At 38.0% G+C, this 15,207-nt stretch overlaps 2 protein-coding genes across 2 annotated transcripts; one reads left to right on the top strand and one right to left on the bottom strand.

Moving 5' to 3' along the window:
• Positions 1-1,803: 1,803 nt before the first annotated feature.
• On the top strand, positions 1,804-7,958 carry ppp2cb (protein phosphatase 2, catalytic subunit, beta isozyme). The gene is made up of 7 exons (XM_053515957.1): positions 1,804-2,279; positions 5,454-5,663; positions 5,767-5,940; positions 6,031-6,120; positions 6,723-6,884; positions 6,965-7,083; positions 7,199-7,958. Exons 1-7 carry the CDS (start codon positions 2,178-2,180, stop codon positions 7,269-7,271), a joined length of 930 nt encoding a protein of 309 aa, XP_053371932.1. The 5' UTR covers positions 1,804-2,177; the 3' UTR covers positions 7,272-7,958.
• A 100-nt stretch (positions 7,959-8,058) lies between these two features.
• Positions 8,059-14,827, bottom strand: ubxn8 (UBX domain protein 8). Its single transcript, XM_053515958.1, has 8 exons — positions 14,701-14,827; positions 14,415-14,543; positions 12,673-12,749; positions 11,243-11,368; positions 11,009-11,137; positions 10,855-10,896; positions 10,542-10,616; positions 8,059-9,513 (listed from the first exon to the last, which is right to left on the bottom strand). The coding sequence occupies exons 1-8, from the start codon at positions 14,783-14,785 to the stop codon at positions 9,343-9,345; spliced, it is 834 nt and encodes a 277-aa protein (XP_053371933.1). The 5' UTR covers positions 14,786-14,827; the 3' UTR covers positions 8,059-9,342.
• Positions 14,828-15,207: the final 380 nt, after the last annotated feature.

The following is a 15,207-nucleotide window of genomic DNA, read 5'->3' as shown; positions in this document are numbered from 1 at the left end:
GGAACACTGGGTACTGTAAGTTCATTAGTATACTTTAGCAGGAGATTATTTAGAGAAATAACGGTAGTTTTTACTCTCTTAACTGTGGCCTGTTATTCTGCCCAACCAAAAGTCCCGGTTTGACTAAAACATCCCCTATACAAAATCAGAACTCTCCATGATGTACATATACTTCTACCTACATTTAAGTGTACCTCTCTGAATCTAAGAAAATGTTGTTTACACATCACACATTCTGCAGCAACAATCATTCACTGTATTTAATGTCTTATTTAATGATGCTGCAGAATGTGTCCTTACGTGACTAAAATCCTGTAGTTGAAGGTGGGGTCTGAGATTTAAGGTCATGATCCAGTTGCATGGCATGAATTTAAAATGTGAAAGTGGTGGATTTTACAGTAGTAACCAGTTCAGCCCTCTCATGACTGCAATCAGACAAGAGATCTTATGAACAAGGAAGTACACTATGTTGCTAAAAGTATGTGTACAGCTGACCAATCATACCCATATGTGCTTGTTGAACTTTGTATTATAGGTTCAGTCCCCCATTGATGTTTCTCCTTCCTGATTTTCTCCAGACTTTTTTTCTCCAAGTTTGCCATGGCCAGGAGCCCAAGTGAGAATTATTGGTGATTTAAACTTGTTCATACTTGTCACTTATGCTCGTATAATAACCTAACTACCGGGAAAGCATTCTTATATATATTGGATTATGGTTGTAAGTATCCGCTCATTCAGCAGCAACAGTAGTTAGAGAGGTCAGGCTTTTTTTTTAAACCAACTTCATATTAACATGGTCCTGACTTTATAGGTTTCTAGTTCCTGAAACCTGTGCTCTACTCATTGTGTGCCAGCCCTGTTCTTTGGTAGCAGGACAGAATTTGTACAGTTGATTTACACATTAGTGTCGAGGCTCCATGCTCTGATGGCCCTGTTTTGATCCTAAGCTCTGGATCTGTGTATGGTTTCTGTCTCCCATCCCAAAATCATGCATATAAGTCGACTGGAATTTTTTTTAATTGCCACTAGCTACAGTATGAATGAGTGGAGCAGGGGTAGCTCAGTGGTTAAGGTGTTGGACTGCGGATCAGGAGGTCCCCAGTTTGAGCCCTAATGTCACAAGACTGCCACTGTTGGACCCTTGAACAAGGTCCTTCAATCGGGTGTTGAGCTGGCAACCCAGCCAAGTAAGTAACTGCCACCGAAGGACTGAATATATCTTCAGCGTGGTGTCTAGCCGCTGACCAATGTGCCAGGCGCCACATAGACTGGCGCTCTCACATTTCAACAGCTATAAATGAGAATGTGTGGGCATGGTGTGGGGGGAATGGTGGCCCAAGGGTTCAAGCCCCAGCAAAGCTGGTCAATGTTGAGTCCGTGAGCAAGACTATTAAATCTATCCTCTTCAGGGGAACTGTATCCTGGCTGACCTGGTGACAAATAATTTCATGTTAATTATAATTGCCTAGGTTGCAGTCCCACCTCATGCACACAGTATTTGTAGGATAAGCTCCAAATCTACTGTTATAAAGCTGCTTTTAAGTGTTATCAAGTGAATGAATACTCTGCTTAACTTGGTCACGTTGCTTTATCACCAGTCATTTTGCCGTAAAAAAAAGGTGTTAGCAAAAAGTAGGTGTTAGCATAAATTAGCACACATTCGCTGACAAAACAGAAGCATCACAGTTGGTCCTCTGAGCCGCGCGAGGGCAGTAGAGCGGGTTAAAAAAAAAAAAAAAAAAAAAAACGTTCCCCGCGCGCGACGCCCATCCTCCGCCGAATGCCTTTCTGATGACGTCGATATGAGGCGGACGCGGAGCGGCCATTACGCAGCGGCTTTCTCTCGGAAAGGTCGGCCGAATTGAGGCGAATCCGCCAAGAGTATTAACGACGATCTGTTGATTTTGTCGAACAGCTTTATTAACAGACAGACCTCAAAACGCCTAAAAAAGACCGAAACCTTTGAAGCGACCGGTTTCCTCGCCGTCTCGAGAGGTTAAAAGCTGTGAGGAAAAACAGCCTGTCGTGTGGCTAAGCTATCTTGCATTGCTAAGCGAAAATTTAGCTAATCGAGCTAACTAGCTAAACCCGAACAGGGCCGCGGGGTCTCGAGGGGGTGTTAGCTAACCGAAATATCTATAACGTAAATCCGTGCCATCCTTCAAGACGTATTCAGAATGGACGATAAAGCGTTTACTAAAGAGTTAGACCAATGGGTGGAACAGCTCAACGAGTGCAAGCAGCTCACCGAAAACCAAGTGAGGACGCTGTGCGAAAAGGTAAGCTCGAGCTGGTAGCGCTAGCCTGCTAGCAATGCTAACGCCGCTAACCCAAACTGCGTATAAAGGATTTGTTATAAACTGTGTTCGATGGATAATGACATGGTGATAATAACGGTTGATAAATAACTAAAACTGAATTTTGCAGTATATTTGTGATAACAGAAATTGATTGGTACGATATTTCGCCGAATTTTTCTTTCTTTCAGCAAATTCGGCTAACGGCGCAATTTCCTCGTTTGTTAGCAAGCTAGCTAACGTTAGCGCAGCTCAAAATAGAATATGGCTGAGTACTGAGCCACAGCCCCATTAGCCTGTCTCGGCTGTGCAGCTTGATTACACAGAGTTTGGTATTGTTTTTTAGTTTATATTAGCCAAGACTAACTAAAATGGGTGTTCTGGTATTTTTCTTTTTATTTTTGTAGATTTTGATTATATATGCTGGTAATAATGGTACATATTAATTAGGATTACATATTAAATAACTACCAAGTTTACTGCCTAACCTTTAGTTGCAGTGTTATTGAGCTAAGTTTGTTATCCAGCTAACGAAGTCGCCGCGCAAAATGTATTAGATTTGACGTAACCTTATACGTGTGTATTCTTGCGTGTTCTTCCCTCCAGATTCAAGTGAATGTTTTTAGGTTGCAATTGATACTCCTTGGTTATTGTGCCTCCATGATTATCAAAACCAAAAGTAGCTAATGTCTGCGTTCAGCTACGTAGAATGACGTCATCACGGTTGCTCACAAACTTTTAGCTGATTAAGTTGTAAGTAATTGATGACATTGTGTTAATGCTAATATAATCTGATACTTTCCTTTATCGTACCATCTTACGATAAAGGTGGATGTTTCAGTGTCTCTTCAGCTGGTTCGTCTCATAGGCCACACCGCCACAGGATTTTTTTAACATTATTTAGCCTTTTATCTTGCTCCTGCCGGTTTGATTTGTTTTGCATGTTAATAAAATCAAAGGAGTGCATTTTTAAACGAAGGCAATGAATGTATTTAATATATAGATTTTTTTCAATGTTGGCCAGCGTAACATCAGTGAAAAATTTAAAAAGTAAGCGTTTACTGCGTTATACTAAAGTCATTGTGCAAAGTACACTTAGAAAACCAGTGAACTGCACTGATTGATTATATTTGTTGCTCATGGTTAAAATATTAAGTGTTAGTAAATTTTGCCAACTCAGATCTAACACCATAACACAACACACATGATTGCTTATATATATATATAAAATCTCAGAACACAGACCCACTTCATGAGAGAAAAATTTGCTGGTGGAGAAGCATTATCAATGGCATTTGAAGCATGACTGGATTTCAGCAAATTAAATATAACCAATAGGATGCAAATTCACTTTTACCAGCACTAGTTTTTACTGGAGAAACAATAATGTTATTGTATTGGGTAAAGAAATGAAAGAATCAGTGGTTTTTACTGATTCCCTTGAGACATTTGTTTTGTACCATACACGTGAGACATTGTACCCTTTTTTTCCTGATTTCTTTAAACTATTGGTCTTGTCCAAAAAGCATTTAATTTAATCAATAGAATTTACAAAGATCAATCATTACAGCCTGTTTGAGTGTGTTCCCTCCTCCCCCAACTGAAAGACAAACAGGCAGCAATACTGTAGACCCGTTAGCCAAGTAATAACAGAGTGAATTGCATTTGTTGTTTATAACCCCTAACTGTTAAGTTTGTTTCAGCCGTGTTGTGCACAAATGATAGGCATATGTTAGGGTGCAAATGATGCTCTGAATATATTTTTTAAACAGCTAATAACTTTGTGGTTTAGGATGTTACTCTTTGGGCTTATAGATAACTAGAGTTTTTCTTTCTTTTTAATATATAAAATAGTACTGATTATTTAAAGAACTAGAGCATTATGGTTTTATTGGGAAAAAAAAGGAGACAGCTGATTATATTTATCCACCCCTCAAACAAGGCCACATGCAAATGTGTAAGGCAGTTTACAGCAGGGTCGTCACAGTAACTTCTTTTTCATTATTCATGGCGGTTGTGCCTGAATACACAACACTATTCATAAGCTTCTTTGATCTAAACCTAGCTTTAAAAGTAGACAATATTGAAAACAAGCCAGATCTCATCCGCATTATCATCCTACAGCAGAGAGAAAGCTGACTAGGTACAACATGGCTAAAGTGTTTGCATTTTGTTGAAGTTTAAGTAAAAACATAAACATTTAGAAAATGTATCGGTTAGGTTTTCAATTCTATAATGTGCAAGTACATAAATAACTTGGCTAATTTGTCTTTCTCTCCTTTGTGATTTCTTATTTATAGGGTAAGTAAATATAAGTACAGTGTAAATATTTAGGTGGTGATGCACTATATGGCAGATATATCGAACGTCACACATATGTTAGATTAGCTGATCGCTCAGGTCTGTTGTATAAACTGCCTGTTTTACACGTAAACATATAAAGAAGCGCTCTGTTAATTATCGTCTTAAAGCATAAATGCCCGGTTCTTCCTCATAGCTGAGTTCTGAATTCAGGACTGTCGTCTAAATAACTGACAAGGCATTTATTACTGATTTATTCTTTACTTGTATAATCTCTAAATTGGTTCCTTCATGTTTAAACATTCCAGGGCCTCGGAATTGGTTTGCTCTTAAACTATTTTAATCCTTTATCATAAAAGAACATGTCTCTAAGATGCTAAACTTGGGATAAGACTGTCTATGACACCTGCTGTAATGTCCTATTTACTGTGTTAAATGAGGGAAGGGTGAGAGAAGACTGCAGAGGAGAGGTCTCCATGGAAACCCTTGCATTGTCTCCATGGTGACACAGGGGGTCGTCCTTGCAGCCAATATTGATTAGATTTCAGAGTTTTGCAAAGGTCATTTGGGCACAATAACACTGTTAAGAGTTTGCTACACATGCTTTTCTTGTACATGTGTGTAAAACGATTTTTTTTCACTGATTATGGGAAATTAACAGGGCTGACTTTGGTCAGTACAGTTTGCTCTCTCGATGAGGACAAATGATTAAGCATGAATGGTGGAATATAATAATCACGTCTTACCTCATGCTCAGCTTCTTGTCACAGAAAAGAACATTGGGTTTCATCATAATGTTGATGCCTGGTGCCTGCATCTCGTTGTTCTGATCTTATTTGTTCTGTATCCACCCAGGCTAAAGAGATCCTGACTAAGGAGTCCAATGTGCAGGAAGTACGCTGCCCAGTTACAGTTTGTGGCGATGTGCACGGCCAATTCCACGACCTCATGGAGCTGTTCAGAATTGGTGGAAAGTCTCCTGACACAAACTACCTGTTTATGGGTGACTATGTCGACAGAGGCTACTACTCAGTGGAAACAGTCACCCTGCTTGTTGCGCTAAAGGTATGTTTGGCACACACATTGCATTTGCAGGATGCAGTAAAAATTAGTCCTAAGCACTCATTCTGGTTCTGAATATTACCGTTTTTTTTATTTTTATTGACAGGTCCGTTTCCCAGAGCGCATCACGATATTGCGCGGGAACCACGAGAGCAGACAGATTACACAGGTGTATGGTTTCTATGATGAGTGCTTGAGGAAATATGGCAACGCAAACGTGTGGAAATACTTCACAGACCTCTTTGACTATCTACCCCTTACAGCCTTGGTTGATGGACAGGTTAATAATTTTTTTTAATACAAATTCAGTTACCTTTTATGCACCTTTTATTAACTGGCCAAGAAAAAATACGATTGTTTTCTTTTGTAGATCTTCTGTCTGCATGGTGGTTTGTCTCCATCAATAGACACACTGGATCACATTCGAGCTCTAGATCGTCTTCAGGAGGTGCCACATGAGGTCAGTACACAAACGTGACTAGATTTAAAGTTAATTTCCCTGCTCCAGAAATTGTAGATGGATCACTCCCTTTTCACATTCCTGATGACTATGATGCAAAAAATCCTCTTGTGTAGCAACACAAAGCATTGCTACCTCAATACGTTTCAGTTTACTTGTGCTCACAAATCAGTGTATAGATAAATGAATGCATGGGTAATAGAAAGGCATTAATTAAACAGTGACTATACATGCTTATGGTGATTGATATGGAGAGTGCAATTCAAGTATAATAGTCTAATTAAAAATAGTAATTTTTAAAAATACATTTAACTTAACATTTAAGAAAAGTATGCTTGCATAATTGCATTTCACTGCATATCGTACTGTGTATGACTGTATGTGACAAATAAAATTTGAATCGTAGTGAATGCTTTGTTCTTATTTCTGATGTCTGATTCAGCTGTTATTTTTATTTATTGGTACCTAGGTATCACTTCTTTTTTTTCCAGCTGCTTTCACTTTATGATTCAACCATTATTATTATCATTATTTTTTTTTTAAAAATCATTAAAAAAAAGTTGGTTATTACACCTAGTCTTAATTGCTGATCCCTGTTTCAGGGGCCGATGTGCGACTTGCTCTGGTCAGATCCTGATGATCGTGGTGGCTGGGGAATCTCTCCCAGAGGTGCTGGTTACACTTTTGGACAGGATATCTCTGAAACCTTTAACCATGCCAACGGTCTTACCCTGGTCTCTCGTGCCCATCAGCTTGTTATGGAGGTGATTATAAAAAAAAAAAAAATTTTAATTGGCAAAATGACTGTCTTGAGTTGTTGCAATTGAATGTGGTTTTTGTTCAGGGATACAACTGGTGTCACGATAGGAACGTTGTCACCATCTTTAGTGCACCAAACTACTGCTATCGCTGTGGCAACCAGGCTGCCATCATGGAACTGGATGATACTCTTAAATATTCCTTGTAAGTATTATCAAATATGTAATTTTAAAGAAAAAGATTTATATACACATTTTATATTTTAAGCTTTTGCTAAAGATTTAAGGCTCTTCTAACTTCTTGAATCCTCTTATTACAGCCTTCAGTTTGATCCCGCACCTCGGCGTGGAGAGCCTCACGTCACCCGTCGTACCCCCGATTATTTCTTATAAACACACACATACACACACTGGCCTGACGTAGGAAAAATGACCTCTAAAGTAAACAACATATACGGCAGATCCCTACATATATACATGTATTCATCCCACCGCGTGTGTATATATTTGGGGATGTTACGACATGACATGAAAGCACTAACATGGACCAAAATGTGCCATACAAGCATTTAATGCAGAAATACAAATTGCCCTGTGTCTCATTACTGCTACACAGTGTCCCGTTTTAGCCTTTAGTGCAATTGCCTGCTGTATACTCTGGATAGTAATGTTCTCTTTGTTCTTGAAATGTACCTGACTGAGCAAAAAAAAGAAAATATCTGATATCTAGCTTCCCCCCTTCAGTATCACTGGACAAATGATGTTCTTTAAGTTGTCAATGCCTGGCATGTGAAATAAGGTAACATTTTATACAAGTGCACAAGCTTACATCCTTTCCTGTCTTCACCACTCAACACTATATTATTGGGAACGAGTGCTTAACATGAGGGAGGAGCCTTTTCCTTTTTGGGAGTGTATGCTTTCATGTATATGAACCCCTATCTTAACTCGACTGTCCATCCCTTTTTGTCTACCATCATTTGTGTTCTGTCTTTTCTGTGTATTTGTCATGAAGTGATTGCCTCTTCTTTGATGTATTTGAACTAATAAAGTCCTTTTATCGCAAGCTACTCCAAATAATTGTTTGTGATGGGGTTTATTTCCATCTAGCAAATCATTTTTTTTTTCCTTTGAAATTTCTTTAATGTATCAGTTCAAATATGGCCCTCTATTGGTTTGGCCCTGGAATTAACATTTGATCTGTTATTTTATAAAATTACTATTATAAAATCCTGTTTCTAATGTTAAACATGCTGTTCTCTTTCAGTGCATTCCTTATTTCACATTTTCAGAGCTCAACGGGCTTTTAAACTTTGCTGTGGGTGTGCACATTCTTGACTCAACTTGTCTAAGGCTGAGGTAACAAGCTACAGTCCACAGTTAGGAAAAAGCAAGGGTTTATTCTTTTTCAAACACACTTGCTGGTTTCTTAGTGATGTAAACATGGTCATTATTTTTATTGCATACAATTCATATCTTTACCTTTGCTCCAACATGCTTGTGAAACTGTTCCACAGCAAACACAGGATTAACCTTTGGTTGTTGAACCAACTCTGAAGCACAAATGTTGCAGGACGTCTGAGACAGTATGTGATTATCACATGGACATTGCTTGTTTTGCCACATGCAGCACGTCCTATAACCTCATTATACAACATCAAGGGTAGGAGGAAATGTCATTCATTGCCCTGGAAGGTCTTTTCATGAGCTAAAAATAATAAGCAATGGTCAGGGGGGAGGATGGGATTAGATTAGCAATTGTGCAAACATTTTATGAGCAGAAGAGGACACAGACACCCCAAAACAAACAGAAACTTGTAGTAATATGAGTCTGAAAAGCGACACAAAAGCAGAATGCATTAGTTGATATGAATGAGTTACCAGCTAGATGTTATTGCATCCAAAGGGATATGCCGCCAAATATTAAGTGCCACTTAATTGTCTATTTCAATACTTTTTCTCGCTTAAAAGTGAGATCTGCTTAATGGTGGCTTGTTCTAAATTGTGAATAGAAACATTAAATCTTAATGTCAGGAAATAAAAAACGGAAATCATCTTTTAAACTCTAACACAATTTACTACAATACTTTTGGAGCAGATTGGAGGTTTGCCAATAAAATGCCAGCAAGTGCTATATAAAAATGTACAGAAATGCAAATTAGTCAATATTTTATTGTAATATTGCCCATCATTAAACATTTTTGAAAACTTGGTATCAGTCAATAGACTCCATTTTTCTTTGTTACAGATTTTTCCAACAGTAAAAAACAATATTAAAATGCTCAAAAACCAGAAGTGACGAAAAATCTATGAAATTTTCTATTTAATTATGCCACATCATAGATGGATGTGCTTTTATAAGAAACTTAAAGACCATTTAATATTTCAACATAAATAAAGGCCAAGGTATCTTGAAGCAACTACTGAATTACTAAAAACCTTCAGAAAGATCTAAGGGACAGTATTAACATGTTGAAGGGTCTTTCTCCTCCACATTAAGAGTGGTGTGTGTGATGATCCCGACATCATCGATGCTGAGGTCTGTTCGTGTGAGCAGCGGGCTTCTGGGGTACGACGTGTACAAGGCATAAAGAGCGGGAGAGTATCCAGACTTGTGCAACCAGTCTAAAAGGACCTGGTGGTGATGAGTAAATATTATAAATTACAGCTTTAAAATGTTTGCTTCTTAGGTAGTTTTATGTTAGTGTTTCAATTTTAGCTAAAAAAGTCAAACTTTTCTGTAAATGTTCTATACAGAAAACCACTGTGAATATCTGCTTCGATGTGCAAACAGGTTTTTCTAGGAGTGTACTTGCTGTGTTTGTTTAGGGCACTGGATGACTTAATCTGATGTATAAAAACAAACAGAGTTACATCTGAACACAAACATGGTAAATGAAAGTTTTACCCACAATGTCATGATTAAATTTTCGCAAATGTATGGCGCTCAATGCAAGGCCTGGCTTAATTATTAAAAAGCAATTAGTGTGAAATCCAATCTTACCTCCTCTAAACTTTACAATACAGTATTTACAAGTTTTAGTATTAATCCTTACATACTATTCTTTTTTGTTCCCTTTATATAGTCACTATACCACATTTTGAAGAACAAACCTATTTGAATTTATATAACATCTACCTTATTGGTCATTAATAAATGGAGGATTGACATGAAATAAATTACATCATGGAATTTATGTAAGCTGGACCATTTTGGGCAAAGTCATAAAAGTTCAGTTTAAAATGATGTATTTTAGACCATTTGTACTTCTCTGAAATGTCAAAATAGGTCAACATTGACCAGAACAGTATGTGAGGATTAAGGAGGGGTTAAGACTTAACATTTTGTAGTTCAGGGGTGAACGATGAAGTGCTGGAATGCATTATTAAGGTCGTGCATGAAAAACAGCCTTGCTGTACCGCCATTCTCCATTTGACTAAAATTTAATGTCTGTTTACAACAAATTTACATTTAAGACAAAATCTTGCAAATTCTTTAACACCATCTGTTTTTGTACATGTTTTTACCTTTTTTCATTCTTTTAATTATAACAAATTTGACATGAAGTAAACCTCAGACACCCAACATGTCTTGGCTGATCAGTTAGATTTGAGATGAGCATTTCCTTAACATGCCATGAATTAACCTCACGGTATACTCACTGTAGATCTGCATGTTTTGAGAAACCTCCTTCGAACTGTTCTTCCACTGGGACATCTCAGAGCAATTTTTACAACCTGAAGACATTCCAGAAGTAAATATTATTTTCCATACATTTTCATTAGTGCATTGCAGTCATGGCACACTGAAATGCAATCGTTATCCAATCACAGCCCTAATCCATATTACTCAAAGGAAGAGTCGCTGCCTGTATAAATCAATCTTTGTATCTTTTATAGTTTCTACTGCATTGTGGGTGAAACATGTAATCATCAAGCTTTTCCAGAACTTTTACTTGATAATGGACACACTCACCCCAGTAGCGTCTTCCGATGGTTCATCAGGTAAGGTAATGATCTTTGATAGAGGAACATGATGCATTTTATAACTACAGCCTCATTCCCTATTCCATTAAGTTCACTAACAAGTGCAGCCATAAACTCTGGCACAGCAGTGAATCATTTCTTACCTTCTTATCTTTTGGGAATTGTGTCTGGACAGGAGCTGGGTTCGGCGCCTCAAGTTCCTTTCGCTTTTTTGCAGCCCTCTGGTTAGGAGTCTCTTCATTGGCATCCGTGTTTGCCATCATCTCTTCCTCCTGTATCATTAGCTACAGTTAGCAACTGAATAGTAATAATAAACATAATTTTTCAGATCTAGAAAAGATTACAGTGTTAAAAAGGTATATGCTCAGATGTCTCACCCCTCCTAGTGTAAAACCCTGGCTAAGTTTCCAACTTTGTCCTGTCACACGATAGAAATCTTCCTCTTTCTTCCTCAGCACAGCTTCCTGTCGGGGCTTTACCACGGCCTCAAGGTATTTGTCTGACTATTTATAAAAGAATTTAGAAATCATTTTTTGCTAATGAATAGTAGATTTTAAAATACATTAGATGATACAGTAGATGATAAAAGGTGTAAAATACAACTGAAAATCTCTGCTCTGAAACTAAATATTGGATATTTATGCCACAATATTTTAAGATCATGGAATTTTCAGCTTAAATTACTACAATAATTTATTCAAAGCAAATCGCCTAATATCAGGTAACTTACAGTGTACACCCATTGGGTGAACTAAACAAGAATCACCTACACACCAGCAGTAACAGGATCATGAGCACCCAAGGCTCACCTACTGTGGACCAAATCCCAGCCTGGTCCAATCCCAAAATAATAAATGTAGCACAAATTGCTGAAAGAGGCCAATGCTGGCCACAAGAAAGGAACTATTAACACTCGGTGAACCACAGAGGCCTAGCCCGCTGACCCAGCCTCCAAACTCCCCAGAGTGCAATATGATCGAAAATACTTGATGCGCTGGACAAACAAATCTGTCCCAACCTGCAACCCACACTGCAAAATATTTTATGCTTGCCAAGATATTAAATCTTTGACCTTGACATATGAGATGTATTGTTTTCAAAGTTTTTGTGGCTTCATATCTTATTTATAGACAGACCGAAATGTATTCAATTAAAACTAGTGAAATTATCTGTCCATGCTGAGTAAATTCATTTTGTTCAGTCTAAAAACAAAATAAGGAGCTAGTAAGTAACTTTTAAGATAGGATAATTAATCCTTTAAAATTTTATATCTTGGAAAATACAGAAAAATTTGCATTGCACAACACCCAATGGACCACAGCCAATGTCTGAGTGCCAGACACCAGAGCACGCTTCCTCAGAGACCCTGCTGTGTCATGCTCCGAGGCACCAGAGTCACCCCTGTGGCACAAGAGAAAAACCAACAACTAGGTGGTTTTAACGGTAATGGATTTAATGTTATTTCTGATTGGTGTATTATTGGCCAATACTAAACTGTGTGTATAAATTATACATTTCAATTTCCAACAAAAATTTCCAGCCTTGAAATTACAAGGCACAAGTGCAATTCACCTCGCAAGTAACAAAGGGGGCAAAATCAATATATAAAGGACAAACATTCAGTATATAGAATCTGCTTCCTTAAGTGGAGCTATTAAACAGCTGGAGCATTAACAAACACACTTTCTGGGAGCTCTGACAGCAAGGATAACTTGAAAAGAGAATTTGTAAAATATGGGACCTTTAAACTATTTTAAAAAATCCCATAGGATGATTTCTGCAGCACAGTCTGTATAAGTGTCCAAACCTTAATGCTATGTTGATGCTGTTGATCCCTTCTTGCATTTTCTTGTTTAAATCTACTGTGTGCATCTTCAGCAGGACCTGCAATGAAATATATAGCACTCAATGCCAATATCTATAAACAGTTTGAGATTTATTCAGGAAAATAATCTACTTATGTCGCCTAAAAAAATATTATTGGATAAAACCTAGGAGCAAAGTGTGCTATAAAATGTCTCTAAGCAGCTCTTAAAAGAAGTAGAAGTTAATCCTGGGAATATGTTTTAATCAGGAAGTATGGAGAAAATGCAAGACTAGACAGAAAAGCAATCCCACCCAAGGAAAAAAAGTTAAACTTATAACACACATGGTATTACTTTGCATTCGTGTCATGAGAACAAAATACAAAGCCGTGCTCTTCTACCTTTGAATCTCTTCTTGAATTTAAACACTCTTCTTAAGTATATCCACAAATAACAAAAGTGTATAATTTAATCCAGAACTGCTCTCCTTATAGTCTGTTTTCCATCCCCTTACGACCAGTGTTTATTTTTGTCTGCATTCCTGATAGAATGCTAGTATCTTTAAACACTTAAATAGTTTCTGATGCCATGACTTCATCTTTCAAGAAGAAATCTTTTAAAATTTACTATACTAACTAGAAAAGGTGTGCATTATTTTTGCATAACAGACATGCAGGTGAGCAGTTCTGGCTGTAACATGAGTAATATGTTTATATTAATGGGCTCTTTCAAATATGTCATCATTTCCAAAGTAACCGCTCATACACAAACAAACAAAAAAGTTTTGTCGTTAGTTGTTTAGCATTTACGGAGGGAGTTTCAGGTGTCAGCTCCTTGCAACTATCCCAGTGTTTTGTAAAGTTTAGTCAAAAACAAAACTGACCACAGACCTTGGTAATACTCATACTAATATTCATAATGTATGCTAGCTGACAATTCTGTGCTCTTAAGCTATTGTAAATAGTTTCATTCATTCATTTTCTATACTGCTTATCCTATACAGCATTGCAGGAAGCCTGGAGCCTATCCCAGGAAACTTAGGACACACGGCGGGGTGCCAATCCATCGTAGGGCACACATGCACACACACACTACAGGAAACTTGGGACTGCCAATTGGCTTACCGGAGAGCCCAGGGAAAACCCAATTAGCACGAGGAGAACATGCATACCTGATGCACACAGACCCCGAGGTGGTAATCAAACCCAGACCGTGGAGGTGCGAGGCCACAATGCTAACCACTACGCCACTGTGGCAGACGTAAATGGCATTATTTAATATTTAATTCTCAATAAAGGAGGAAATCATCTCTAAATGTAACATCAGTTCTGTTGTTCTTGTATGCACAAGCAATAAATAGCCATTGTAGATTTGCTGTGGTTTATATAATTAAATGTACTTTTGGGCCACTCTGTATAACATTTATTTATTCATCTTCTGGATGCTATCTCAGGATACCTTGGGCATAAATCAGGGTGCCAATCCATCACAGGGCACACAGGCACACGACAGGCAATTCGGAAATGCTGATTAACCTAATCTGCATGTCTGGGAGGAAACCTGCGTACCCAGAGGAAGCCCACCAAGAACAGAGAGAACACACCCAGACCGGAGGTGGGATTCAAACCCTCTACCCTTGAGGTGCGAGCTGACAGTGATAATCACTACACCACTGTGTTGCCATTTTGTAGAACATGCCAAGGTTTAAATTAGTGATCAGATCTGGAAAGAAAATTTGTAGCACCTTCCACTGATGGTGGAGTCACTGGAGACAGATATGACTTCAGCTTGGGATACAAGCAGGAGCTGATCCAAGTCAATCCCCCGAGCACCAACAGCCCACGTCCTGCTAACTTCACTCCATCCTTCACACCTGCACAGCACATAGAGATCCCTGATCATTATGGGATATACAACAGCAGCTGAGCGATTCGTGCACTGTATTTAATTTTAAAAAATGACGATTATTATTATTATTATTATTATTATTATGCTACAAGAATATTTTAAAAACTTTTTCGACACGTCACCAATGACTGAAAACTTCCATGATACAATACAAAACACCGAAAAAAAGAAAACGCCAACAAATGCACAGTCCCTCGCTACAGCCATGTCTTCACCAATGGCTCAATCCTAAACAGAGCCTGATTGATCGTGTAGTGCACTACATAGTGTTCTAAAAGTAATCCCTTTTTGCTGCATGTAGTGCACGATTCCCCAGACTAATTTTAGAGTTGGGATTCACCGTTTACGGTGACGGGTTTTATGCAGAAATGCTGTTTTCACAATAAAAGCCTCGTAATGTTGTTAAACGTCAGTACAAAATAAAAGGCAAACCTACCCTGAAGAAATGTTATATCAGTCAATGAAGCGCTGGAATATTTGATTCATGAATTAAACAATAAAATAATCCACTTCTGAGTTATTACTAGACAGTTTAAAGCCTATGTTAGGTTAAATACAGTGTCATATTTTTTTTGCTATAAAAGTACATACAATCACTGAGCAGCTCACTCATGTGGTTATCTAATCAG

Source organism: Clarias gariepinus, chromosome 17, assembly GCF_024256425.1.
Source record: "Clarias gariepinus isolate MV-2021 ecotype Netherlands chromosome 17, CGAR_prim_01v2, whole genome shotgun sequence".
Lineage (NCBI taxonomy): Eukaryota > Metazoa > Chordata > Actinopteri > Siluriformes > Clariidae > Clarias > Clarias gariepinus.
Note: the sequence above shows the minus strand (reverse complement) of the source record. Positions and strands in the feature narration are given on the sequence as shown.

Excerpts from the sequence above, each read along its gene's own strand:
- ppp2cb (XM_053515957.1), top strand. The coding sequence starts at position 2,178 with ATGGACGATAAAGCGTTTACTAAAGAGTTAGACCAATGGGTGGAACAG. Across the intron at positions 2,280-5,453 it reads TGAGGACGCTGTGCGAAAAG|GCTAAAGAGATCCTGACTAA; the intron begins GTAAGCTCGAGC and ends GTATCCACCCAG. Across the intron at positions 5,941-6,030 it reads CAGCCTTGGTTGATGGACAG|ATCTTCTGTCTGCATGGTGG; the intron begins GTTAATAATTTT and ends TTTCTTTTGTAG.
- ubxn8 (XM_053515958.1), bottom strand. The coding sequence starts at position 14,785 with ATGGCTGTAGCGAGGGACTGTGCATTTGTTGGCGTTTTCTTTTTTTCG. Across the intron at positions 12,750-14,414 it reads GACTCCACCATCAGTGGAAG|GTCCTGCTGAAGATGCACAC; the intron begins GTGCTACAAATT and ends ATTTCATTGCAG. Across the intron at positions 11,369-12,672 it reads AGCATCAACATAGCATTAAG|TCAGACAAATACCTTGAGGC; the intron begins GTTTGGACACTT and ends TTTTATAAATAG.